Source organism: Arvicola amphibius, chromosome 2 (genome assembly GCF_903992535.2).
Source record: "Arvicola amphibius chromosome 2, mArvAmp1.2, whole genome shotgun sequence".
Classification (NCBI taxonomy): Eukaryota; Metazoa; Chordata; class Mammalia; order Rodentia; family Cricetidae; genus Arvicola; species Arvicola amphibius.
The window spans coordinates 151340625-151368555 of NC_052048.2; the positions used below are offsets into that span (position 1 = coordinate 151340625).

Sequence of the window (27931 nt, forward strand, 5' to 3'; positions counted from 1 at the left end):
ACTTCTTCCTGTGGCTCAGAACGAGAGAGCATGCAGGGACCTTGGGGATTATACTCTAGATTCTGCGAAACACTGCATGAACAAAGGGAGAAGCCCTCACATGCTGCCAGCAGTCAGTGGGCATCTGCCCCAGACAGTCCTGCCTGAAGCTCAATATACTCAGTGTTTTGCCAGATTCTAGGCTTGACCTTTGCAGACAAAAGGTCAAGACCTTTGGTGGGGTAGAGGGGCAGAGATAGAAAGAGTCCCAGCATGACTAGGCATGACTTCATTACTGAGTCATCTAGCTAAGCTGTTCAGTATGCAGTGGCCCAAGTTTAAGTCTCATTCCTAAGACTAGGGTGATGTCTAGAATCTCAACTCTGCAGGGCCCAAGACTTTTTGACTGGATTCTTCCCATGTCTGTCTGATGTTACCAATAATAGGGTTATTCTGCTCTAGATGGGTAACAACACGGACAAGAATAATCATTGCTACTGAGTACACACAATGTAGAAGAGAATGCCAAGGACGAGTACTGTTTTATTTAACCCTCAAAACCACTGAATGGGAGCCATGTTTGAAACTGAGGTTGAAGGATGGTCATCACCTAGCTAAGAAGTGATAAGGACGGCACTGGAGGCTGAAGAGCCGCCTCTCACCACCGTCCTGTATCCTCCAGAGAATACCGTGTGACTGTGAGGAGACATGAGACTTCCTCGGCTGCTTTTCTAGTCACAAAGGCCAAAATCAGGGACGGAGAGGTAACTTGGGATAAGACGGATTTATCTTGGCTCAAGGTTTCAGGGAACGTAGTTCTCCACGGTAAGGAAGGCAGATTGGAACAGCTATGCCCAAGGCAGTGGAATCTGCACATGTTATTTCTCACGTGAACTTGGACATGTTACTTCAAATGTTAGTCGATCAGTAAAGTACTTGGCAGGAACCCGAGGTGGATATTGCCTTCAAGGGCTACTCAGTGAGTCACTTCTGCTAGTCAGACCATAGTCCCACGACCTCTCCAAACAGAACAAGTAGGTGGGAAACAAATGCTCAAATACACTAGACTGCATTCAAACCATAATAGAGTTTATAAAAATATTCTCAAAGAGAAATCAATGAGTCAAATACCATCTGCAAGCTTTGTACTAAGATCAGGTCATTCTCATTTTAGCGTATTGTAAGAAATAAAGAAATGATAATGAGGAACCAGTATCTTCAAGTCCACAGAGAGCTGGATCAAGTCGGCCACACCATACTCAGGAGTTTATTCATTTGCTCATTCGGTCCCCTGGAAGCTAGGCTGTGCTTTTCATGGTGTTGAATTTAGGGCACCCAGAACAGGAAGACTGACATGGTATCTGCCCTGTTAGGCTTGCAGCGTAGGATTAAAGAAAGTCAGCTATCAAGAAAGTAATAAAGGAAACTGCTGAGGAATGAAACAGTAATCCACAACAGCATCTCTGAGAGATGACATTTAACTTACAAGGCAAGAGATCAGAGGCAGTGTGCTGATGAGGTATCCTCTTTTCCATCTTAGGAGTACAACTTGAGTTCTACATGCTTGATAATGAATGCTTTATATTGTATAAACATCACAAATATAAGTGAGGTCTTTACTCTTGAGTCTTCTCATTATTTGCTTTTAAATATAGAAAACAAACACACACAAAAACCAAAACCAAAACCAAACCAACGAAACAAAAAACCACTTCAGAATCAGGGATAAAAAGGAAAGCATTATGTTTGTTGCAGAGTTCATCCAAGTGGAATACTGGCTTCCCTGTGGAACTGTCATATCAGTTTTAGGAAAGATGATGAAAGATAAGAATTAGTCCCAGAGGGTCAGACTCACACAGGCTATAGTGCAACAACAAAGACCAACACAAAACCAAACAAGCAGGGAAGTAGATCCAATTGTTCCTATCAGTGACATCAGAACAATGCCTGGATGAGGCACTCTACATAAAAATCAAAAGCAATTTTCATTCAGCACTCATCAGTCTTGATCTAACTTCCTCAGATTTCTCTCAAATGGCAGATTTACAACCTCACAAATAGAAGAAAGGCAACAGCACGGAGGATTGGTGTTCTTTGTTGTGACAATACGGCTGCATTTTATCTTCAAGAATAGAAGCTCTCCAGTGTAAGATTGGAACCAGAAGACATTTACAGCTAAGAAGGGAATATTATTGGTACACAGAAGATTTAGATTATGATTCTTTCCTCATTTAAAAAAAGACTGTAATAGAACGGTTGTGAATTTTCTTCATGGGAAAAAATTGACACTGAGACCTCTAGTCCTAGGCTTCCAGAAACAGGCATTTCCCCCATAATAGTATAGCCTTTAACCACTGAATAATTAACCTTATTGCCTAAGATGGTCTCATAGGAATGGGCCTTGTGAAATCTGCTCTTAATTCATGTGATAAGCGGAGGGCAGTGAAGTGATGGAGGAGCAGGGAATGCGGACTTATCACTGGAGAGCCTTCTCACTATCCTCCAGTCTCAGCCTTGCAAATGTCTCCTAGCACAGAACTGACACTGTGTGGATCGCCACCCCAACCAGCCCAGGCTGTCCTCAGCCCAGGCTGCCAGTGATAGGGACCTGGTGCTGCAGTGGCACGATGCTGTGCCCAAGGCCAGCACCCGGTCAGATGTCTGTGTGTAACAGCCGGACCACCTGTCTGCAAGGAATGACAAATCTCATTTTATGAGCCCTGGCATGGAAACTAACAGTCTACCCCTGACACCCAAGTACTCAAATAGCAAAAGGCAATGTGTCCAGCTCAACTGTGAATCGAAAATGGATCTCTTTGGGAAGGAGTCTTCTGGTTTCCTTGGTTTGGATTCTGCAGTGTTTTCAGCCCTCTCGTCCATTTTTTAAAACCACATTTACTGTTCCCAGGCTCAACAACATCATGAATTTGCCCTTTCCTACTTTGTAAAGGCAGTCAAATCCATCATGTCATTCCCAGCACACCCACACATGAAAATGACAAGACTTATCTTGTTTTTAAGGTATCAAGTTACCAGCATTTTATCAGCAAAAGGAAGATAGGTAAATGCTTGCAAAATAAAGTGTGACCTGAGCTTCATCCAATATGTAGTTTCTATCTTGCTAAGTGCACCCAACAGTTAAGATTTTAAACTCAGCATTAGAAACTGGAGTTCTGTTGAGAAGTGAGCTTCTGTGGTGCTGGGAGGGATCCCCACAGTCTCATGGAGAAGCCACCATCACAAAAAGGATTTCCTAAAGAGGTCTAAGGGCAAGGAAGCTCCTCTCCAGGCTGGGTCTGCCATCTGGGCAGCCCTGCTGCTCTACTCCCAAAGTCAAGAGGCCTGTGGGAGGGCGTTGCTGGGGAACACTCCTTCCTATCGTTCCTCATGCCTCTCACTTCCTTTTCATCTTTGGTAATAGCTGGAATTTATGAGTACATTGGATGACCTCCCAAGTCTTTTCTTCAGCTTATTTACCTAATGGAGACTCCGTACTAGGTTTCCAGATCGGCTTTGCTCACTGAAGCTGTGTGTGCCTCTAAGTGTGGCTTCCTTTCTGAATGGGAAGGTCTCATAGGGCTGCAACCCTGACAGTCCTACAATGAATGTGCCTGTGAGCATTGGCTTCTAAATCACACTGCAGCCGGGGCCTCACTTTCTTAAGAATACACTATTTCTGTGGCAAGCCTCAGGAAGTCCTTGCTAATTAGTCAGTTAAACAACTCCAAAGTCTCCATTAATCTAGTGTAGCTCTGGAAGTTCCTATTTTTCTTACACCCTTAGTTTAAAAGTCTCAGTCATTGAGGGCAGCACTCACACCCCTGCTCTGGCCTGTTCATTCTGCTCCACTTGCTCATGGAGTCTAAGTCCTTAGATTTCACTTCTCGACTAACTTTCTTAGTGCCTAGCGTAAGCATCTGCTCAGTTTTTCAAGGAACTGAAAATCACATTCATTGAGAAGATCCCAGTTTAGGTTCATGTCCTTACGAGGCAAGTTGATTGACTATGTAAGTGTGAACATTAGAGAAATAATGCTAAGGTCAACACTGAATTAATGCTTACTTAATTTTACACCATTTACTAAATGCTTAATGAGAATGTAAAATTAAAAGTGATTAAACTGGTTTTAGTGTGTTCCTGAATTCAGTTTACAAGTATTCTATTGAAAATTTTGGCATATGTTTACTGGAAATCTTGGCCTACGGATTCTTTTCTTGTTTTTGGTCTGGTTTGGGGTTAGGTAAAAAAGAATTTGTAAAATTTTCTTCTTTCATATTTTGTGAAATAGTTTGAGGAAGAATCATGTTGGTTCTCTGAAGGTTTGCGAGAATTCTGTACTGAACCCGTCTGGCTCTCTGGGCATTGTTTCCATTGGAAGAATTTTAATGATTGCTTCTATCTAATTGAATGTAATCAGTCTAAATTATTATCTATTTCATCTTGATCTATTTCAGTATGCCACATGTATCTAGAAATAAATCCATTTCTTTAAGGTTTTTAAGTTTTGTGGTGGGATATAGGTTTTTTTTTTTTAATTTCTTTTTTCGATTGTTGGAAACAGGATCTTTCTGTTATGTTCTACCATAGTCCTGGCATGCTAGAACTCACTCTGTAGACCAGGCTGCCTCCAGGGTGCTTGGATTGAAGGCATGCACCACAAGTACCTGGGTAAGGTTGCTTGGCTAGGATGTAGGTTTTTAAAGTATTGTGTTCTCATGATTCTCTGAGCTTTTAAAGTGTCCGCTGTTGTCCCAAATGCTAATATTAGGTTTAAAGTTTCACTAATTTGAAGTGGAAGGTGAGAGCTGGAAGGCAGCTGAGGGTGGGGGAAGAGTGACTGGTGGCTGATGTCCTGGTTTGGTTTTTTCATACAGAATGTTTAGACCATGCCCCATTTGGTGACTTCATGAGTCCAAGGAGCCAGAGGGTCCCAGCTGCTGGAGTATTTGCGTGTTTCAGGAAGAACAACAACTATAATCATAAACAGTCCTCTTCTCAAAGCTATGCGCTAGCTAGGGTATTTTTTAGACTGAATTCCCATAATAAGCAAGGGAACAATATCAATTTTCACTGAAAGGGGAAGTGGTCACAGGAAAGTTAAGTAGCTGATCCATACCTACAACACTCGTAAATGGGGTTGAGATTTAAACACTGGCAGTCTGGTATCACCGTGTCAGCTTGTGTGTTTAGTTACCTTTGGAATTACAGTGTACATTACCACGTTTAGATGCTGCTGAAATAATTCACACTGTATCTTCATGTTGAGATGAAGCTTTGTATAAGAAAGTAGCCTTTAGAGTTCAACAAACATGAAGCAACAGAGATAAAACATAAATGGAATAGCATCAACAAAACAATCTTACTTTTGTATAATTTCTTCCTCTCACCAATTGGTTACTATATACACTATATACAATACCAACTTTAAACAAACAAGTAGTACCAAACACTCACCCCACACTCTTAACCACAGTGTTCGGCAAGGCTCCTTTGTTGATGTGGCCCATATCTAAAGTATTCCCTACAAGACGATATACACATGCATAAATATATTCCTACCTCCCCAAATGCCCAGTTTCTTCATCTACACTTTCAGCTGGGTGCAGAGCACAGGCCCCCTTGGAGTTTTCCTGGCCTCAGATCTGGAGTTCCTTACAATGCAAACAATTCTTAGCCAAACATCAAGTGACAGTCATTCTGTGTGGCATGGTCTCAAATGTTTACTGTTTATTCCTTTGTGTCCTGCTGGGATTTTTGTTGCTGCCATTACTTCCCATGTTGGTTTATTGTCTTCCTATTGTTGCTGTAATTAGCTTATATTCAGTGACTTAAACAACCTATGTGCCATCTCACAGTTCTGTATGGGTGGAAGCCTATGTCCCACCCACTTAGCTCAGTTTGTTCTTTGTTTAACTCTGACATCAAGTTAGCAGCAGAACTGGGGCTCATTCTACACATTGTAGGAATAAATGTACTTTCTATCTTGGTCCAATTGTTGGCTAAAGTTATAAAACTGACTGATTTCTTGCTGGGCTTGTTCTTCATGCCTAGCAGCCTCTCTCTAGTTCCTGATGTGTCCCCTACACATCTGGGCATCCAGCTCAATTTATCCTGTAAGCACTCCAATGTTCTCCTCTGCCTCTGCTCTGAGAAATTTCCCTCCCTCCCTCCTTCCATCTATCTTTCCCTCCCTCCCTATCATCTCTCTGTCTGTCTGTCTGTCTGTCTGTCTGTCTGTCTGTCTGTCTGTCTATTGTCTATCATCTACTTCTAAAAGATCCACATGGTTAGACTGGGTCCATCTTCCTATTCTAAGGTTTATACTCTCACATTTTCACTTGGCTGGGACTCTTCAGCAATGAACATGGAATTATGTCAATACCTTAACAATGGGTAAGGTCTGAGGAAAACTTCAATGTAACCTCTAAATAACTCTCTCTCTCTCTCTCTCTCTATAAATATATATATATATATATATATATATATATATATATATATATGAGCATTCTCATATTGTGAGAACACGAATGCTTTTACAGTTCCATACTTCATAAACTATATTAATATTATTAACAAATTTTGCTCATGTTAAATATTAATTAGATTTTTGTACTAGCATAGATTATCTTTAAAGAGAGAAATTTATGAGAAGATGCCAGGAATAATACCAGCACAAGGAAAAATTTCTCCCAAAGGTTGAACTTCATGTGCTTGTATATTCTAATCCCCAAACTGTAAGTTTCAGTGTTTACCCTTTGATCCCAGCCTTCCGAAGACTGCAATCTGACGATCCGTTCTGTCTTCATGCATTCTCATCTCACTCATCTCCCTTCCTAGTTCATCTTTAGCTTTTCATTTGGATTTAGTCTTCTTCTCTGTGTTTTAAAAAGGTCTTTAGAGAGAACGTTGCTTTTTTAGTTACTGGCGGGCTAAAAATGACTTTAGTCATATTTAATTAGACCTTAAATCTGATGGTACACTCTTGCCTGAGGGTGTTTTTATGGGGGGGGGAGATTTCTGAAGTCCAATTACAGGGTTATTCTCATAATAAGTACTAATAAGTCATAATGAAATTATTTGCTTTTAAGCCTCATCCAGATGTTGTTTTGAAAAATATCCTCACCCAACCACATTCCTATAGTGTCATTAGTATGACTAGTACAGGCAGGTGAGGTCTGCTGGAGTCCTGATTCTCCCCAGAGCTTTGGGGGAGAGGTGAGTGTCGGGTCAGGGTACAGACTCATCTTACACCCATCACACCATGCCATTGTATTTCCAAGTTCTAGTCTCTCCGTCTCTCCACTTCCCTCAGCTATCTCAAATATATCCAACTAATACTTGAAAGTTTTACAGTCATTTATTTACTGTGTGTGGGTTGGGAGGGCACACACATGGAAGACAGAAGACCACTTTCCCCCGGCTGGCCCTCTCCTTCCTACAGTGTGTTGTAGGGTTTGAACTCAGGTCAACAGACTTGGCAACAAGTGCTTTCATTGGCTGAGTCATCTCACCAGCCCTCCAGTTGATATTTAACCAACAAACACACAGTTAAGGAACCCTCAAAAATGTGAAACTTCCTGCTGCCTTCCCACATTTAAGACAACGCAGGTGCCTTCAGCTACAGATTTTCCTTTTGCTTTCACAAACACATGAAGATTTCTTTAGTCTCAACTGGCTTCTGGTTAAACAAAAGAGAACTAAAGAGAAACAAAAGAGAGGCCAGTTTGGGCTTTTAAACTCTTTTCTTGTAAAAATTTGAAATGAATTTACTTGATCCTTGTTAGCATTTTTCTTCCCTGGACGTGCTGTGTTGGTCTCAAATGAATTCCATCGTTTGTGTCCTTTGTACTTTTCTCTTCCCCTTTTCTAAGATGCTGGGGCTCTGCACCAATGAGAAGAATGTAGCTTTGGTCAACCATACCCTGGAGAGCTTGACTGAGTACTGCTGGGGCCAGTGCCCTAAAAACCAGGTAACCATAAAAGCAGAGCTTCATGTGACGGGAGCCACAACTCAGGAGTGGTGTGCCAGGCTATGTGCAGGGCCAGCCTCATGTTCTTGTGAAGTCTTTCCATTGCCAGGCTGTTCCACTTTTCTTGCAAAACATACAAAAGTGGAATTGTAGACTAGCAAATGACACTCTACATTTTACTTTTCTCTTCCCCCATCCTAAGAGAAGCAATTTATCCATCCAAGCTCTTTGTAGTCAGTGCAGCTATTATTGTTTTTGAACTCACATTTCTTGCTTTCTGGGGCGTTATTCTATTTTAGAAATCTTCCATGTTTGGAATACGATTGCTCTTACATCTGCTTTCACCTGCAAATAACTCTCGCTTCCTCTGAAAGCCGAACCTCTTTATTTCAGGTGGTAGAGTAAGTTCACAGTACCATGGAACGCACATAACAAATTCATGCCGCCATTTGTTGTATGTGTTTGTGTTGCATACATGCAGACTTAAATAGGCAACAGCTCTTAATCTTATTTCTCAGTAAATTCTAATATCTGTATGCTTAAATTTCCAAAGGAAATTGGTGCAAGACGCACACACACACACACACACACACACACACCCTGAAACCATCATGCATTATTAGAGAAGGCAGGGGTGTGAGATCATGCTGGATACGCTATATTTTTCTGGTTAAAATAAGAAAATGAGAGAGGAGAGAGCAACTGAAGGAGCTGATGGAAAAGGAAGAGGGAAAGTGGGACAGAAAGAGGAAGGCGAGGGAGAAGGAAGAGGAGAAAAGGTGAAGGGAGGGAGGAAAGGAAGCGCTAGTATTTATAAGAAAATGCCCAGTGATTCTCAGCCAACTGGAGTTGTTAAATGCCACCTCTGCCATTTGAGGGGAAGGCCAGAGTGAAGGTGGAAGGAATCTGGTACCCAGAGGACTCTGAGTGCCAGACAAAGAACACAGCAGCACCCGATGCAGCACCCGATTGTTAGCACTTCCTATCTTTTGCCACACTTCAACATCTGCTGGAACTTTAGCACCATGTAAAGGAAACTATGTGGACATATCTTAATGACCTTAATATTCATCTAAGATTAGCTGATTTACTCCCCTTTATTATCTTGTCTAGGAAATTTGTGTGAATGTTATAAAACAACCAATACATCTTGCTTTGAAGGAATTGACAAGGCCAGAATCAACTTGGATTAGAGGTTCATTGGTGCAGGTAACATCACTTGACACAGGTCAGAAAATTTTTGGTTTCTATCATTATGAAGCATCCTCTGTTCATCTATTAAAGAAGGTGGAGATTTTTGCCATCCACTAAAGGTAAAACTGACTTCCACGCACGCAATGTTCCCTTTCTCTGCAAGTATTTTATAATTAAGAATGGATGCCTCCTTGCCTCAAATTAATTATTTTTATCCAATTCAGTGGTTGAAAGACACGACCAAACAGCCTTGAAGTTTGAGACTGAGTCTGAGCCTTTTCCTATCTAGGAGTGGCTGATGGAGGCTACAGTCACTGTACAGTACACACCTACAAATCAAAACTGCAAGTAGGGACGTCACCTGGTGACAACCAGCGAAGGGAGGATGATCCAGGTCCATCACAGTTCTCCGAGCACAGACACTGAACGTTCTGGAATGTTCTGGAACTGTCTCACTCAGGACTGCGCTGGGCCAAGAAAAACCCTCTGAATCTGTTGGGATTTACCTACATTTTTTCTTTTTAATTGGCAGAAAGAAAGATTCCTTCGCTTCCGTTGCCCACCTGACTGAAAAGGAAACCCAGAGTGAATGTCACAGCTCTGTCATGTATCACCAAGCTTTATAACTTCTTTTTAAAATTATAGCCAAATCGTGAACTAAATGGACAGCAAGCTTTTGATTGGCTTAGTGTGCAACCATTTCTTTGTTTACAGAAAGGTATGTCTATATTTTTAATAGCCATATGTACACATATTTCTAAATTTATAATAAAGAAAAGATAGTAAAGTATGTTCAGGGGTTACCCTGGGATTGTTATGAGTATAAGAAAGAAAATTCCTACTTTATACTTCAGAGTCACATGGCATTTTACAATCAAGCTGTTCTTTAAGAGACACAGGAAACTGCTATCTAGATCTACTAACTCAACGCTCCCCTTGACAGTTCTTGTTTCTGAAAGTGGTGTATAGAGCAAGATCACAGACAATGAGGCTCCCAAGGTGCGAGCACTGTTTAAAGAGACCACATTGGGGGAAGATGTGCTGGTGTTGATAAACACCAGCTTATAAATGTGAAATAATGATGCCCAAGATGTGTTTCCACAGAGGCAAAGTATGATGGTGTTAACTGTGGACATTATATACACTAAGATTTCAGAAGCCCGCTACAGTCAAAACGAGGAAAGCGAGGGACTGTACGCAGGCAGTATCTGAGGACTCTGGGGCACAGCAAACTCTAGAAGACATTAGGATCTAGAGAGTGATGGCTTACCCTCAGTCACAAAGTTGGAAGGGCTGGAACACACACTGGGAATTTTGGTCCTATGAAAGAATTCTGTGACCCCAATTTCCTATTGCACCTACGGTGGAACAACAGTGTATTCAGGAAGAACATGGCAGAGGAAAGTTCAGTAAGACAGCTGCAGACAGGACTGTGGACTGAGAGACAAACTACAGTGGATTCCTCCCAAAGAAGGCAGCTCTTGGTATTTCTAGAAGCAGAAGATAGAGGAAGGCAGGTGGGTGCTAGGAACAGAAGGGCCAGGGTTTATAAGCAGGCTTGGCAAGTGACTGTCCCAGACAGTGAGTGTTAAAAAAGACCTACGTCAGGGTGACAGAGTTGGCATTGGAAGAAGTGAGGCCTGAGATTCAGCGTAGGTGATCCACAGGATATGGATGAAGAAAGATGAAGATGGATCGGAGGCGACTCTGAGGACCCCTGTGGCAGATGTGCATTTCACCAGAACAAAGGGAGAAGATGAGGTTTGAGAGGCCACTAAGGAAGAGGTACCTTCGGGAGGGTGGCATATGTGGCCCATCAGGGTTTTCATGTTGCTGGAGTCCACCTGAGAGTCATCTTTATCTACACTTTAAAATATAGCTTTATGACATGGAATATGAAAAGAGTCTGATGAATAGACAGAGACAGGGTAGGCAGGAATGTGCTCATCGGCAACAGGCAGGTTGCACAGAATGACATCCAGAGGCCGCAGGTGTCAACCTGTACACCAAGCAAGGAGTTGAAGGAAGTCCTTGGATGCAGCGAGGTGTTCTTTGTCGACCTCTTGGGTATCATAGGGACTTTGCAGCAGATATGACTAGGTTCAGAACCTCTTCTCATAACTGATGAGATTGGCTGTGGTGCTCTGCATGACTTAACCTTGCTGGCCTCAAAGCTGGACCTTTAAAGCGAAGTGGCAGAACACCATGAAGCTACTCTGAGATTTGCATGAAACTGCAGTTGAAACCATTGGATGCAGCAGGTGACTCACAGTAAGTAACTTAAACATTACCCATCACTTTACAAATTATCAATTTATCCATTGTTATTGTACATAGGGATGTGTGCAGCACGACTCACATGCTTAGATCAGAGGACAACTTTGCGGATTTGGTTTTCTGAGGATCAAATTCAGGTTTGCAAGCCAAATACCTTTATTGACTAAGCCACCTTGCTGGTTCCTACCTATCATTTTTGTTACTGGAAAGGACTAAAGGGTGAGCCAGTGGTGAAGAAGTGGTCGCTTTATGTATGTGTATTCTTGAAAGAAGTTTGTCCATGAAGGGAAGGACAAAGTAGAAGCAAGATTATTGACAGGATGGGGCGTTGAGAGCTGGTAGATGGAGCCTCTACTAAACCAGAAGAAGGTCACAAATAATTCTAGGGATTTGCCTTGACAGAAGCGAGATGAGAGGAGGAAGAGAGAAGCAGAAAACAAATTACTGTGCTGAGAGGAAGGGAGAGAAGGCACGTCCTTGAATAGCTGCACTTATCTCAACAAACTGAGGTGAGACAGAATGCACAGCCAGGAGTGTGGGGGCCAGCGGGGTCCTGCGTACTAACAGATGGAAGTGAAGGGAATCCTAGCATGGGGCTGGTCTGCCAAGGGAAGGGGACTCGAGGAGACCAGACATGCCTATCAAGAGCTAGCTAGTAGGCACTGGGCAAGCATATGGGCTTGAGTTGCCCTTATTTATGTCTGTAGGCAGAAATTTCTAATCATGGACAATTTAGACCAGTAGGTCTCAAGCTATGGGTTGTGAACCCCTGGTAAAGTGCTATCTCCAAAAATATTTATACTACTATTCATAACAGTACCAAGATTGCAGTCATGAAGTGGCAACGAAAATCACCCCAGCATGAGGAACTGTGTTAAAGGTCAGTGTTAGGGTGGTGGAGAAGCACAACTCTAGAGGATGCTCCTTCAGAGACATCTCTCTGAGAAATAGTGAAAATCCAAAATTCATCTCAAGAGTCTCTGAATGCTTACTGCTGGTTGGTGGAAACACAGAAAATATATGGTTGAGCCAATTGGACCTTTACACTGTTCTGCCTCCCAGCATGTAAAGCCACAGCCTAAGTGGCATTCTTTCTTGCTCTGTAGTGTGGCTGCATGCTCAAGTTCTCTGGTTGATACAACTAAGACTTGGAGTTGGGAAAACCACAGCGAAAGCACAATATGCTGAGAGTAGCACAGTCACTACCAGAACAGCAGATTCTCTTCTCAGGGGGACAAGGAGTGTACAAGCACACACAGTAAAAAAAAAAAAAAGTAGAAAGAGCCAGAATGAAGGGGCTGGCTGCTAAGAACAGAGACGGGGATATGAGAAGAAGAGAGGATGGCGTGGCAACAGGACAGCTGAAGACAGGATATGATAAAGTCCCAACTGTGAACAAGACCATAGACAGAGCCAGGGTACCAAACTGGAAAGGTTTAGTAGGCTGGAGAGTCGTGAGACAGTCTACAAAGCCAGACCCAGTGGCGTCTCAGGATAAGCATACTGTAAAAGTATCTTCTTGTCCCAGGAAGAACTCTCCTGGATATATCCATCACTCTGCCAAGACTGGTCCCCTTCATCTGGGTACCATCTTGGGCATTTCCTTATCCAAGAGAATGCATTCAGGTGATTCTTTAAAAGAAGACCAAGGAGGGGGTGTCAGAAAGTCCAGCCCTGCACACTTTGTTTACACATGTCGCCTCAGCTTGAGGTGACAGGTTTTCTCACCTCCTGAGCCTTGGGCATTTAGAACAGTTAAGTACTTCATTTCCTTGATGTCACTAGGAGTGTAGTCAGAGATGGGGACCCACCAACAAAGCAAGCAATGGAAGAACTGGCAAGGCACGCAGTAATGTTTTAGATGTTGTTCTCACGGGTCATCGAGTCACAGAAGACAGCCAGCTTCTGCTCCTAGGCATTTACTTCAGAGATCAGTGACAAGTCCAGAGGGGCCACCAGACGAGGGACCATGAAACCAGGAAGTCTTGTTTGTTTCCTGCTAACAGTGACTGTATTTGTTATATTCTTCTTGATGGAATTTGGCATTTTGTAGGTAAGTTTCAGCTGACAACCGAGTATTTCTAAGAATCATTATCTGTTCGCCACAATCTCCATATTCAAAGAATCAGTAGCATATTTTACTCTTTTGTAATGTGCATTCTCTTTTTATGACTTTGCTTTAACCTGGAAAACCCTGTAACTTTCAAACCATAAACTAACAGTTCTAGTCAAGACCACAAGACAAGAAACAGATAGTGGAGAGCTAAAATAACTAACTTATTTCACCAGAGTTAAACGGCATCCCTTCTCCCCTTGTCTCCCACTAACCCTCCCATCATTTCCACTGCTGACCACATTCCCAACTCTTTCAGTATAAAATACAACTCAATGTGAAATTAAGATGGGTCACTTACAAAGAACCAGAGAAGGAGGATTAAGAAAAATTTAGCTCTAACCCATTTTGTAGAATGCTTCTGTGGGCCAGAGCAGGCAGTTATTAAACTACTCAGATAGTGACAAATGGCATTTAACTTGCTGCTGTAAGAGCAAGTTATTGAGCTTTTATTTTCTAGGTATCAATTTTAGAATAGAAAGCATGCATCTTTTGATAATGTTAATGATAATCAATCAATCTTTCCAGTGTTAAGGAGACCAGAAATCAAGGTCATTGACTGTGATCTGCTTTTTCATCTCAAAAATATCACTGCTGTTCTCTTTTAGTAGTAGATAAAAAACTCGAGAAAAAATACAGGCTTTGTATGTTTAGCAATGTCAGGAGCAAAAACCATAACAGAACAGAAAAATCAATGCTACAGTGTCAGGCAGGCTTTGATTCTGACCTGGCTCTGTCATGTAATAGCTGGTGTTCCTGAATAAGCTATTCACTCTACTTGGAAAGAGTCCACATCTCTACCCTCTGGGTACTGGGCCTCTGAATGGGACCTGGTGAGATAATGTATGTATGTCCCGGTCCTGGGCTTGTCAGAACACGGGTGTTTAACCAATTCCCTTGGCTTATTTTTATTCTCCCCAGGTTATAAAGGATGGCAAGTTTTGCTATGCAAAAACGATTACTCCCCAAAATATATATAAATATAACTAGGATGTGACTTTTAGACTTTCATTGAGAATTCTTTACACACCCCATCCTTCCTAAGCCAGCTCTGCTTATCGATGCATCATCATCACACACGCAATGACTTTTTCCTCACTAGGACGTATGGCGGTCATCCCTTCATCGTGGAGGAGTTGTATGACAGGGTTTTGACATTGAGCACTCTCAGCTGGTGACATGTGAGGTCATTTTAGAGAGGGTAGACACAAACTGCTTTCTAATGATCTTGGTACTTATATAAACTCTAATGTCTATCAGACAAATGACCAATTTACCAAAGCTATAGCTTTATATATTCTTGTTTACGGTGAGGCTAAATAAAAAAAGTAAGCTGATTTAGAATAGTAAAAAAAAAAAAACTAAGTAAATGGGAGTAAAACCTCTATAAGGATATAGCAAAAAACAATGGAGGTAATAAAGACAATATGATGTAGAAATTACTGCCTCTGCAACAAGTAGGGACACAAAATGGACAGGTATCAATATTCCCTAACTTAGATTACCCTACAGTAATCAATGAGTATGCTTTCGGGATCCTGGGCTTGAGTTCTCAACAGGATGTACACAGCATCAGGAGTCCAGCAGGATCCTGCTGGTGCTAGAGTACTGGGACATGCCCAGACATCTGGGTAAAATTACACAGATAGCAATGTCAACAAAGATCAAAGCCTACATCCATGTGCAAGGCCAACCAGCAGGGGCTAAGCAACCAAGGGATCCTAGGAAGGTTAGCTGTTTGGTCTAGATCTGCTACTGTTTCCTCCTTCAATCACTTATTTCTCCCGCAACCTACTACCTTTATGTGTACCTTTAGGAGAAAGGGCGCTTCCTATGCTCTGACTCTGAGGAGCCAATGGGTATCTTACTCTCCCAGTGAAGTGCAGTAGAAGATTGGCACTAGCACCAATAAGCTTCTTCTTGATCATCCTTTCTCAGTCCCAGTTCTGAGGTGGGAAGACTGCTGTTCCTGTCATGTTGGATTGGAATACAGAAGGAAAATTTCCCCTAGGAAAAAGGTATTTGATGAACCAGCAATATACTGTTTCATGTATGTTCCAAATTATTCAAGAGCCCTCAAGCTAGGCTGGGAACCTAATTATCAATTTACACTAATGACTTAGGTGGAAATATGTGTAAGACTTAAAGTTAAATTTGAGGTTGAACTGTTCCAAAGATGAGTAACACTCAAGACTTATAGCCAAATTCTTACTAGTGAATGCTGAATTCTAATATCTTAAGGTTTATGTTTTTTTAGCATCTTCAAAAATAGATTTTTAAAATAATCAACCATGGCTAATTGTGAAAAAACAACTGACCTCTCCACCCCCAAAATAGGGACCTTGCTTTTATGCTTGAGGAAAATTCTAGACTCATAAATGCAGTTCCAATTAGCATTTTAAAAATAGACTCTTTAGTATTGTTATCCCCTGGATAGCCTGGGACACCTGTCCTAACTCTCACCATACTCTACTTCTTGGTCTTAATCCCATCTCTGTCTTTTAACCTAAAACACTCCACTCTTGTTGCATTAAAGAATCATCTGGGGCACATTTCAAAACAGGATTCCTGGCCCAATTTAGTAATGAATCAGAGCCTCCAGGGAGTGCTGGAGACACACATTTTTAAGTATTGCCTATTTCTGGCAACACCATCATCCAATCTCATGGTTCTTAGCCTGGTTCTTATTAGAATCAAGTGCAGGACTTGCCAAAACACAAAGAGGTAGAACCTAGCCCCAGAATCCCAACTCAGTAGATGTAGGATGGATCCTAAGAATTCCCATTTCTAAGAAAAGCCCAAGTAATGATGAAGCGCCGCAGGGACCACACTTCCCAAAACAACCTACTGAAGGGCCAAGACAGCCTAGTTGGTAAACTGCCTGCCTATCAGCATGGGCACCTCCAGTGCCAATATAAAAAGCCAGACACAACAGATGAACATGTAATCCCAGCGCTGGCAAGGCGAGAATGGGTGGGACCCCTGGGGCCAGCCAACCTAGCTTCTTCACCAGCTAACCCAATGAGACAGCTGCCTCAAAAAACTGATGGCATCGAGGTGGATGTCTGGTGTTCACGCGCATGCAGTAAACACAAGCCCTTCTTCCTCAACCGTACCAAGCCCTACTTATTAGCCTGGTTGGCTGTCACTGCAGTTTAGTTGATGGCTAATTTTTATTTTTCCTACCCCCTTTTTAAAACATGATTAGATTAGAATTTACTAGACTTCCTTTCAATTCATATCCCTGCTACTTCTTAGCTGTCATTCATTCATAGTTTCTTCTTACATAAAGAATTAGTAAAAGGAAACACTATGAAGAAACTCTGGCAATGTCCTTAACACACAGCAGGCCAGCATGAAACATTCTCTGTATTCTCAAGTGTGTCTTTGCCACAATCCAATCGTCCTGTGAATGACAGTGAATTTTGCTAGGGTCTAGAAGCTTCACAAAGCTCACCGCACACACTTCCTCTGGCTATAAGAAAGAGCAAGCCACAATGGCTGACCACGTCTTTCCTCAGAAAAGAAGCTATGCAGAGCTACATTCTGAACATGCTCAGAGAGAATACACTTCAACTTCCTCACTTACCTCTTGTGAGGAAAACAGAAATAGAAAGGGATAGATCAGGGTAAGCTCTATGAGAGAACTTTACTGTACTGTTTGCCTATTTTCTGTGACCTAAAAATCAAGTGAACTACTACTTTCACATGCAGGATGGCCCCAGACATCACATAGCTTTCTCACCACGGCTGAAAACATCTCCAGTGTGTGGTGAACACTCAGAACACAGAACACACAAAATCCCATCTGAGATCCCCATAGGTGGGTATAATTGTGATCTCACTGAGATAGAAATGCCATGCTGCCACTTAAAAGACTGAGAGTTCAAAGAAGAAATGGAGTTCTTACTTTCTGCGAAACATCTCTGCAAATATGCAGCCGACACTCCAGAGATCCACGGGCGTGGCGTAGCTGGACTGGAGCAAGACTTCTGGGGCTCGGTACCACAGTGTAACAACCTGTAACAGCGAAGGGATCTGAGCATGAATGGGGAAGTCAGCTGTCGGGTTACACGCCAATCCTGTGTGGCATGGACAAGATTCAGGTCATTATACATTATGGTAACAGAGTGACAAAGACACAAAGACACCCCGCTCCCTGGGCTCCCATTTCAGACTGTCTTCATGGGACCAGGAATGGCAAGTAACACAAGTTTCAGAAAGTAAGTAAAAAAAAGCCAAAACTCTTATCGCAAAACTCCCCCAACTTGAGACTTCAAAACAACACATGGAAAACAACAATGGCTCAATTCCCAAGTCACTGTTGGAAAACGAAGACACTCCAGTGGTTGCTGGAGGATGACCCTGAGGTGCAAAGAGTATCCCAGGCCAAGTCAAAACTGGTCTTATTACAACACCGTGGGGAATCCAAACAAACTTCCCTACTGCTCTTTCAGCAAGCAAAACTGAGGAAAACCCAAGTATCTGCACGCAAGATAAAGAAGTCACTTCAAGGATAGGAGCTGCAATCCCAAGAGCCCATTTAACAGGAAACATGAGAGAAGCACAGCTGGAATGCTCAGAACACCAGGTTAAGGCTTCAGATTTGCCTGTGTATAGGGGTCAAATGCTTCTCTGCTCTGGAGAGTAAAGGCAGGCACGTTACAGATATCTAAGACGAGGGTATGCTCTTTATCGTTAGATACTCTATCAATATCTTTCACATATTTTAAATACATATTTTACATAATTCAGAACCCCTTAGCCTCATTGTTTTGTCTGTGTTACTATCTAGATTGCCTGATATACTGGCTTCATGGACTTTGATCTTGTTAGCCGGTATTTGAAAGTCGCTAAAAATGTCTTTCATCAATTTCCTTCTCTCCTGTATGTATACACTGTTCTCCGCACAGGATAGAGTTTACTCAGCTTTCAATGAATGTGAGTTGCTTGACCTATGTAGAAGGAGCGGCGGGGCTGTTTCCTGCCACCCGGCCCGCCGGCTAGCTTTACACCTGAAATAATTACACGGAAACTGTATTCTTTTAATCACTGCCTGGTCCATAGTTTCGGCCTCTTATTATCTAATTTTTACATCTTGCTTTAACCCATATTTAGTAATCTGTGTAGCACCACGAGGTGTGGCTTACCAGGAGAGATCTTAACCTGCGTCCATCTCGGAGAGGAGAAGCATGGAGACTCACTATGGAGACTGCCTGAAGCGTCTCCCCCTCTTTCCCAGAATTCTGTTCTGTCTACTCCGCCTACCTAATTTTCTGTTCTCTTAAAGGGCCAAGGCAGTTTTTTTTTTTTTTATTAATTAACCAATGAAAGTAACATAGACAGATAACTCTCCTCCATCAGACCTACAGAACATGACAGTGCTGTCTGAAGCTATCAAGTCTAGTTCATATGGTAGTTTGCAGCTTGGGCTCTTTCAAGGGTTTGCTCTTGAGATGCTTCCTCTTGGGTCCCAGCAGTGATTCTGTGAGAAGTTCACAGAGATGTTTTGGCAATCAGTCCCTGCTGGGCGCTCAGCTGAGAGCTATGTGAGCCATCAATATTGGACAACTGAGACCACTTTGTCCCCCAGATGACTAAAGACTACTGAGGTGAGTCCAGTCATCTTACAAGAGTATGAGCAGTAACAAAACGGTGTTGTTAACTCTTGGGGGTGTGAGTATACAGCAACACTGACAGTTCTCTCACCTCTTCATACCAGGGGTCAATTGTATTTAACAGACACTTGGCTGATAGCTAATGGAGGCGACTATATGCAGTCCTGACAGAACCGGTGGCGCACCTGGGAGACTGAGGCAGGGGAATTATGATTTTTAAAACCAGCCTAGGCTACAACAGTTGAGACCCTTTCTTAAAATATTAACACAAACTTGGAAGAATTATGTAATATAATAGCAATAAAAACAAAATACAAACTGAAGGAACCAACTGTCTTGGTTGTCACCTGGCTTTACTATGCTTCTTTCTGGCATCTTCCATGGTGCCTTGACATCTTTGATACCGAGTCAAATGCTAGGCTGCATCGTTTTCAGCCCTGACAGCGAATGGGGCCATCTGTAGAACTCTGAGAAAAAAGAAGGTGTCCCAGACATTCTTGCTACCTCACCAATTGAGGGCTCTTTGTTTGTTTTCTCCTTTCTCCTTTTCTCTTATTTTAACATTAAGGAAATGCTTATTGGGGTTTGAACACCATCAGTCTATTCTAACAGCCTACAGCTCTTGCTTGTCACACATCTGTTCACTCTGCTTTCTCAGCTCCAGAAGCTTTTCCTCTCCCGCTCTCCATGTGTGGGAGTTCTGTTTGTCCCACAAGGCCCAGTCTCATGCCACCATCACCCTACATTCACTGCTGCCTCTAACAGAGCTCTGTGTCTTTTGCAATTGTGTAAATTTCATCTTGCTGAATGGGTTGCTCGTGCTTCACCCTCTCATGAGTCGGTTTGATTAGGATAAAAGATTTCTCTATAAACTCTTCCTTCTAATTTTTAAACTGTATTATCTTAAATCTGCACACAGTATTTCTCATTGTCCTCACCTTCTTTCCTTGTTAGTTGAACTATTTTATGTGTGCACATCCCTTATATTTTCTCTCTTGACATCTGTCAGGTCTGCCAAGAGTTTAGTCATATTATTTTAATGGATTGAGTTACTTACTTTATTTATTCCCATCAGAGACTGTAAGCTGTCCACTCCTATTCGTTGGCTTTAATTTTGTTTTATGACCAACACCTGCTCGTTGCTGTTGTTCTGTGGGCCATGAAAGAGCATTCTGAATCAAGTACCACCGTTTACCAATACGATTCTATGTCTTAAGTGCTTGTATTTTTCCCTAACTGTCCCAATTCTAAAGGATGGTCTGAGCCTTGTCACTGCCCTCCTCTACGCTCTCCCCCTAAACCTCCTAAACGTTTATATTTCATATACATTTGACCTTACATTTCAGGCAAATATTATCTACGATGATACAATATTAGTAAAGGAATAAGAATTCAGATGATACACATAGACTAATATACAAGTCCTACTTAATTCAGTTGTTAAAATGTAAAGAAACACACACATTCATCAGCCAATAAAATAAGGTTAAAACAGAAATTAAAAATATAAAAGCTGTACAATGGAAAATAATACATATTGCTGTTGAAGAACATAAAACCTAAACAAATGCATGACACATCACAACAATGTGGAAAACTCCGTATGATAAAGGTAAAACACAAGATGTTGGGGAGAAAACCAACTGTTGGCCCAAAGGACAATAAACCAGAAGGTGACAAAAACAAAACATAAAATTAAGTCCAGAAAGAGGACTGATTTATAGGGTTTGACACACCCACAGGGGAGTCGGTTAGGATTTAGCATCATCACTGCTTAAGGGGCTTGTATTAATCAAAAGAAAATAATACAGCTGAAAAGCAGCAAGCAAAGTCAATCTATAAGAAATACAAACCGCCAAAGATGGGGGGGGGTATGTGTGTGTGAGAGAGGAGAAGGGGGGAGAGGGGAGGGGAAGAATGAAATAGCTCAAGGAAATTGTACCGGGGTGGGATGGGGATGATTTGGAGAAATTAGCAGAACAATATATTGAAAGCTTTAAACTGCAAACAGTCACAACTCTTGAAACGATAGTAAGGCAACATTCTATAAATGACATAGTACATGTTCCCTGATCAGCATTCTCGGAAATATTTATATTAATAACAAACAGCCATTCCTAGGGGGTTTATTGCCAGAGTAATGACTGTCCTACGAGAGCATTATTTATCATTCAAAAGAGAACTGGGATTGTTTTTCATCTCGTAATCCTGCTCACACAGAAAAGATATTCCATGAAACATGTTGAGAGGACTAATTAATTCTGAGTTCTGTTGCCCACAGGTTCTGGTTTTTGTTAAATGTTATTCTATAAAGGTGTGGACCTAGTGTGCCTAGAAAGAGTGTCTGTATGGCAGAGGCATCAAGCTTGAGTGGTATCTGTCACAGAGCCTGGGTAGCCATACACAGAGGAGTATGCACACAGGGTGCTGAGTGGGAGACAGTGTGGTTAGCGAGCGCAAGCTGTCCTTCAGAGCTCAGAACTGGGGAATTCCAGATGGTTGAGTAGCCTGGCCCCCAAAACATGCAATGGAGAAGGGCTGGGATTCAGGCAAAGATTATCCGATGATCTGCATCCTCCTGGGGAATCTCACGGAGAACCTTTACTTCCAAATACCCCCGAACCAACAGGTAAGGCAGGCTGAAATTAAACCACTGTTGACATGATTTTGAATTTATTTTGAAACATTTAATTGTGAGGTATTTTTTTTTAGGTAAGTAAGTGGAACTGTAGAAATGCAGCGGCCATTAGTGTAACATTATTTTCTTGCACCATGAACTTGAGAGAAAGATTGCTGTTCCTTCCCAGCACAGACCATGACAGCACTCTGTCTGGGATGCAACAACCACTGACATCCACATAATGAAACACAGTGACATAAGAGCTAGACTCTCAACTGGAAAGAGTCCAAAACTCTCCAACTTTCCTCAAGCGAAGGTTTGCTTAGTCTCTGTTCAAATTATCACCAAGCAGAGTAGAGGAATTAGATTATGTTCACACCCTACTTGAACATATTTATCTAAAGATGCATTGATTTTGTGTTGCATTTTTGTGGAACAGAAATTGAGTTCTTAAGATTAACATCTTCTACTTATTCTCAAGCAGAATAATAGTCCAACAGTCACCGCATCTGCATTTAAATGTAGCAAAGCATCACTTTTTATAATAAAGTAGCATTTTCTAAAAAGTCATCCTCTTATGTAGTTCTCTCCTCTCTCTCTCTCTCTCTCTCTCTCTCTCTCTCTCTCTCTCTCATTAACATCTTATTTTATATAACTATTCTATACTGTCTAACTCAGAATCCTATTTTCATATTAAGTTGTTATGATTTTAAAACCTGAAATTCTGCATGTTTAAAATATTTTATTGCCAACAATCTAGTTTAAGTCTTTGAGAATGAATGTTAACACATTTTTTCTGGCAGCAAATACAAATTTGTTTTTTCTAGGATTATTTTATTTCTGTCTGTGGAAAATTCTGATGGAAAACTACCCAATGTACAACCAGTTTAAGTCTGTACAAGCAGAAAGGCATTAATTACTAATTCAAAAGTTTTATAAAGAGTGAAATGTACCAATAAAAAATGTTTCTTGATTTTACTACATGAAATAAAGACAACTCCCAAACATACCATTAAATTTTAGTTCTCTGCAGTCAGTAGTTCTAAATATCCTTAAAAGTCAATGTACAATGCTGAATGCACTGTCAAGGGAAGCAATGAGCTTAATGCGTAAGAATCAAAGCTGAGAAATCTGTGACAAAGGTTGCCACCAAAGGGAACACTGCAGTTTTCCAGCAAGCAAAGGTAACATTAGGAACTACTGGCAGAGTCTGGCTGGGACCTGCTGGACCAAAGCAAACACCATGTTCATTACAATCATTACATGTATTAACAGCCTCTAGAGGTGCTGAGTGGATTTGGTAGTGGGGCGGGGTCTCACGGGAAGTTCAAGAATGTTTACATAAGTCAATATATCTGTTTAAAGGGCTTTGATCTATATTCACATTTTCTTGAACCAGTTCAATAACACTGTAAGATAAAGTAGAGCCAAGGCCAGTGCGTCCTCAAAATACATGTCAGAGTCAACTGCTCCCATTTAATATTCCACTTAGCAGTCACTTTACTTTCACCTGTGGCAATGTCAATGGGCTTCATGCTGGGTGGCCACAGTTGGTAGTGGGGCCCTGGTGAAGGACAGGTTGGAGACCTTCCTTTGCCTGTCTGGATGATCTCTGCCCTGGAGGTGGTCCTATCTATCTGCCATATGCCTTAGTTCCTTATTGGGTTTGGTCACTGGGAAGTTTTGGCAGGAGTTCAGACCTGGAACATGGTGTGTCAGTGATTTTTTTTCTCACCTCTGTTTTGACACATCCATTACCAACTAGAAGAGCGTTCTTCAGCATCATGGCTACCTGGCTCCTGTGGGATCCACGGTTCCCATTAGATATGATGACTTCCTACCACTGGCCTTTGCTCGTGTGGGATCCTCTTGATCTGAAACTCTGCAGATCTGAATTCTACAGTGCAGCAAAGGTTCTCTTCCCAAGTCTTTAATTATATAAGTTCCCAATTTTATTATTTGTGTTTAAGTATAGGTTGCTCAAGGTTTCATTCCAAAGAGCAAGCCTTATACCTAGATCAAAGCAAACTTCAGTTAAGTTCATCATCTCTCTCTAAAAAGGGCACCACATTAGCAAGGGGCATTATGGTCACAAAGCACACGATAAAATGACTCAGCAGAAGAGCAACTGCAGGTAAGAGGCGCTGCATGGTCTTATTGTGGAATACCAGGCTCAGAGTTCCTCCTGCTTTCTCCTCCTTCAGTGACTGCTCTTTTAGGTGGTCATTTCACTTAATGATATACAACCCTCACGCTCACAAGGAAAGCTATACCAGGACTCTGCAGAGGACCACACCTATGGTAACAACTGTGTCTTGGGCATCATCATTGAGTCCCTCCATAAAAACTTCAAATTCAATGTGCCTGCACTGCCTTTCATCTCATTTGTTCCTCTACTTTTATCCTTTCTTTTCACAAGAAAAATTACTCCTTACCACGGTGTGCCGGGCAGTTTTACATCAATTTGAAGCAAGCTGGAGGCATCTGAGGAGGAAACCACACCTGAGAAGATGCCTCCACAATATCAAGCTCTAGTCTAGCCAATTTTCTTAATTGGTGATGGGGGATGGTCAACCCACTGTGGGTGGTGACAGCCCTGGGTAGGGGTCTTAGATTCTGTAAGAAATTCTGTAAGGCTAAGCAAACCAGTAAGCAGCACCTCTTCGTGGCCTCTGCATCAGCTCCTGTCTCCAGGTTCCTGCCCTCACTGCTTTTGGAGATGAACTGTCATATGGAACTGTCCTCCCCAAGTTTCTTTTAGTCATGGTGTTTCATTACAGCAACAGTAACCTAATCCCAAACTAGAATGCCAGGTTCTCTGATGAACTCCATGATCAATTTACCCAGAAACTTCGAGGTTCTTCAAATGTGCATCTTGTTTCATGCATTTTAGCCTTTAGATAATGCTTAGATGTTCCTCTAGAGGATCCAACTCTCAATTGCATTCTTAATTGTTGTGAACGCCACCTTGCTTAGTCTATCTCCAAACATAAAAGATCCCAGCTCTTACCATACCGTATCTGTTTCACTGTATCTTTACAATTTACAGACCTGAATCAGCATCTTGAAAGTGGAGAGCCAGGTAGACTGGTTCAAACCCAACGCTATGCAGTGTAATATACACAGCAGATATAAAGTGCATGTCTGTCCTAATGAGTGTTTGATTAGCAGAGAACAGAATGGAATGTTTCAGTATTAGGAAGGAGAAGCCAGGAAAACCACATGGTGTGGAGCAGGGCTGTGTCCTCAGACCCAGGCTGAGAGGCCAGCAACACTATATTTAATCATCAGATGGCTTTTTAATAAAGTGCCAGGGCCACTTTATTCTTGTAAATTAAGTTCTAAAATGCCTGACAGGTTCAAGCTATCCTTCAAGCTGTATTGTTTAAATTTCATCTTGAACTTGTGAAACTTAAAACAGCCACAACTTGCTAAGCATCTATTATGTTTCAAGCAACACATTCATCCTCTTTGCAAAAATATAATATAGCATAGCTTTGATTTTGACAATAAACTATCACCACTTGATTGCCCTCCGCCTTCACCATAGAAAACAAGCAAATATTTGTAGGCATTCTTTCAACCTTTCCAGATAAGTAGAAATGAAAATTAATCTGACCTCAGGACACGGCAGGCTGTGGAGTTCATCATTTGCTCTGAAAAGTTGTTTTAACTCTTAAGGAAATCTGTATGCTTTGGAAGACCACATAATTACGCAGGCTTCAAAGAGAATTAAAAAACATGATTTATTTTGTTATGGAAACAGATGCCTCTGCCGTCAGGGCCTACTGACCCCCTTGCACTGTGCTCATCTTTACACAGGCTGTATGCGAAACCACTTGTGAGTTCTAGCAGGCTCTGTGACCAGTGGGAATGAGGAGGGAAACACAGCACAGTTTGCAGACAAAGCCCATGTACACACTCTCCAACATCCTTGAAATCCATGGTCACTGCCCTCCTTAAATGAGGAGCTGGAGATCCTTGACTGAAGGAGCCACCAAGTTCACTGCACAGCACTTGATCCCATCGGTCTCCCATCTCCTGCATGCCACAGAAGTGTACACAGAAAGAGAAAACCAGGCCTGGACGTTCCAGTTAACCTGAGTTGCCAGAAACAGACTCACGCACAGACAGCTCTGAGTATTTTGTGTCAAAGAAATAAAGGAAACATACTTTTGAAGATTAGGATGTCCCATGCTGTTCATCTGGCTTCATTAAAACTGCAAACAAAAGCATAGGACAAAACAGAGAAAGACAAAGACTGAAGAACATGAGGAATCCCAGACATACAGGGAGACGGAGACTGCAGCACGAGGAATCCCAGACAGACAGGGAGACAGAGACTGCAGCACGAGGAATTCCAGACAGACAGAGAGACGGAGACTGCAGCACGAGGAATCCCAGACAGACAGGGAGAAGGAGACTGCAGCACGAGGAATCCCAGACAGGAAGGAGGAACTGTTGAACATCAGGATGGACATACTGTGGAAGTTTATGACCATTTCTCTGAAGCTTGTTTGTTTTTGTTTTTTTAAAATCTTATCTGAGGTAAAGACAGAGCTAGGGAAAAGGGGAAGGAAAGCATATGTGAAGAATGGCGGATGTATAAAGTTCGGCGTTGGACATATCTTCAGTTTAAGGTTGTGGGCAAGCACCACTGACCACTTCCAGCCACAGGTAAGAACAGGTAGACAGAGGAAGTCCATGACAAGGAGCTGGTTGAGTGGCAGCATCAGGACTGAAGCAGGGCTGGGGCCTCCACTCAGGCACATTCTTGCTGTGCAATGGCTGCTGGGAACTTAACTCGGGCCTCACACAAGCTAAGTAAGCATTGCACCACTAGGTTCTAGTCTCAGACCTACTTTGATTTTTTTTTTCTTGAGGCAAGATCTTGAGTATATAGCCCTGGCTAGCCTAGAACTTTCTACATAGACCAGGCTAGCCTGGCACTTGCAGTGATCCTCCTGCCCTGTTTCCAGAGTGCTGGAATTACTGGCATGCACCACCATATATGGCTCAGATGTTTTCTTTCAGGCCTTTTGTTTAGTTATCACTTTAAAACAATGTTTTTAAAAAATATCAACATTTCTAGAGCAATGTAGGTTTACTGAGAAGCTGACAAGAAGATGTTCTCCTACGGTAGTGGTGTCTGAGAGGTTCTCACTGATTGGTCACCAGTTGGGACATCAGTGCTATGGTTGGATTCTGGATAGAGGGGAGGGAAGGATTGCTTACCCACAATGCCCTGCACCATGCCCTGCATGAGGCGAGAAGGCTGGAATGGTGGGCATGCTTCTGTTGGTCCTTTGCTGCATCACTGTCCTTCCTCCCAACCTTGTTCTCCTTTTCCATTCTTCTACCTCTGCAAATAAAGTTGCTAACCAGTTCCCCCAGTCAGGACCGTCCTCAAACTCACTCCTCACCCTTTTACAGACCTGACAACATGAGGCTGTAGAAAAAGGCAAAGGAAAATTCAGCTTGGGAGTCTGGCTAGCACTGCCAACTAGTTTATAATGTAATTTTTGGCTTAAACACGCCCCCCAACCCCATCAACCAAATCTTTAGGCTTAATAACTTTCCAGAACACAGTATAACTTCACGGATATCATGGTAACAGTGTGAATGTACTATCTGATAGATAATTGTAGAATAAGTGAATCCATACTGCTAGTGGGCTGCAACGCTTCTCTTGAATCTGTCTCAGTTTCTAGGAAGAACCACACAAATACCAAGGCCTTCACAAAGTATTTCTAGGTACATCCGCTCCTGGGAGAGAGACATGTGTGAACATAAAAGGCAGTGGCAGGTTTGTCACCTCGACGGGGAGCTCCAGCTACTCTGTGCTTAGGGCAGTGTGGTTGCTGCATGCAAACACTGCAGGAAAGGAAAAGTACCTGTCCACGTTCATGCTAAGCTTGGCTTTGACCTCAGTGCCAATTCAAAGAAAAGACTTTCGCATTTCAAACATTTCAAAGAACGCTGCTCTTTCTAGAAACCTGCGGCAGGTAGTTTCTTTATCCTTACAGCAGGTGGTTGAAGATGTGCTTACTGTGGTGTCTAAAGAAACGTGAAGAATACAGAGGACTGTTTATATTCTCCAGGGAATGAAACATTGTCTTAAACGATCACTGTGGATACTTAATACATAGGTGACACTCAT

The 27931-nt window shown here is 42.1% G+C and overlaps 1 protein-coding gene across 1 annotated transcript in view; it reads right to left on the bottom strand.

Annotated features, from left to right (window-relative positions):
* The window catches only part of Cdk6 (cyclin dependent kinase 6), a 175907-nt gene that overhangs the window by 30293 nt on the left and 117683 nt on the right, over positions 1 to 27931 (bottom strand). The window contains exon 5 of the mRNA XM_038320092.1: positions 17444 to 17553. Coding sequence (XP_038176020.1) covers positions 17444 to 17553 — 110 coding nt within the window. The remainder of the gene's footprint in view (positions 1 to 17443; positions 17554 to 27931) is intronic.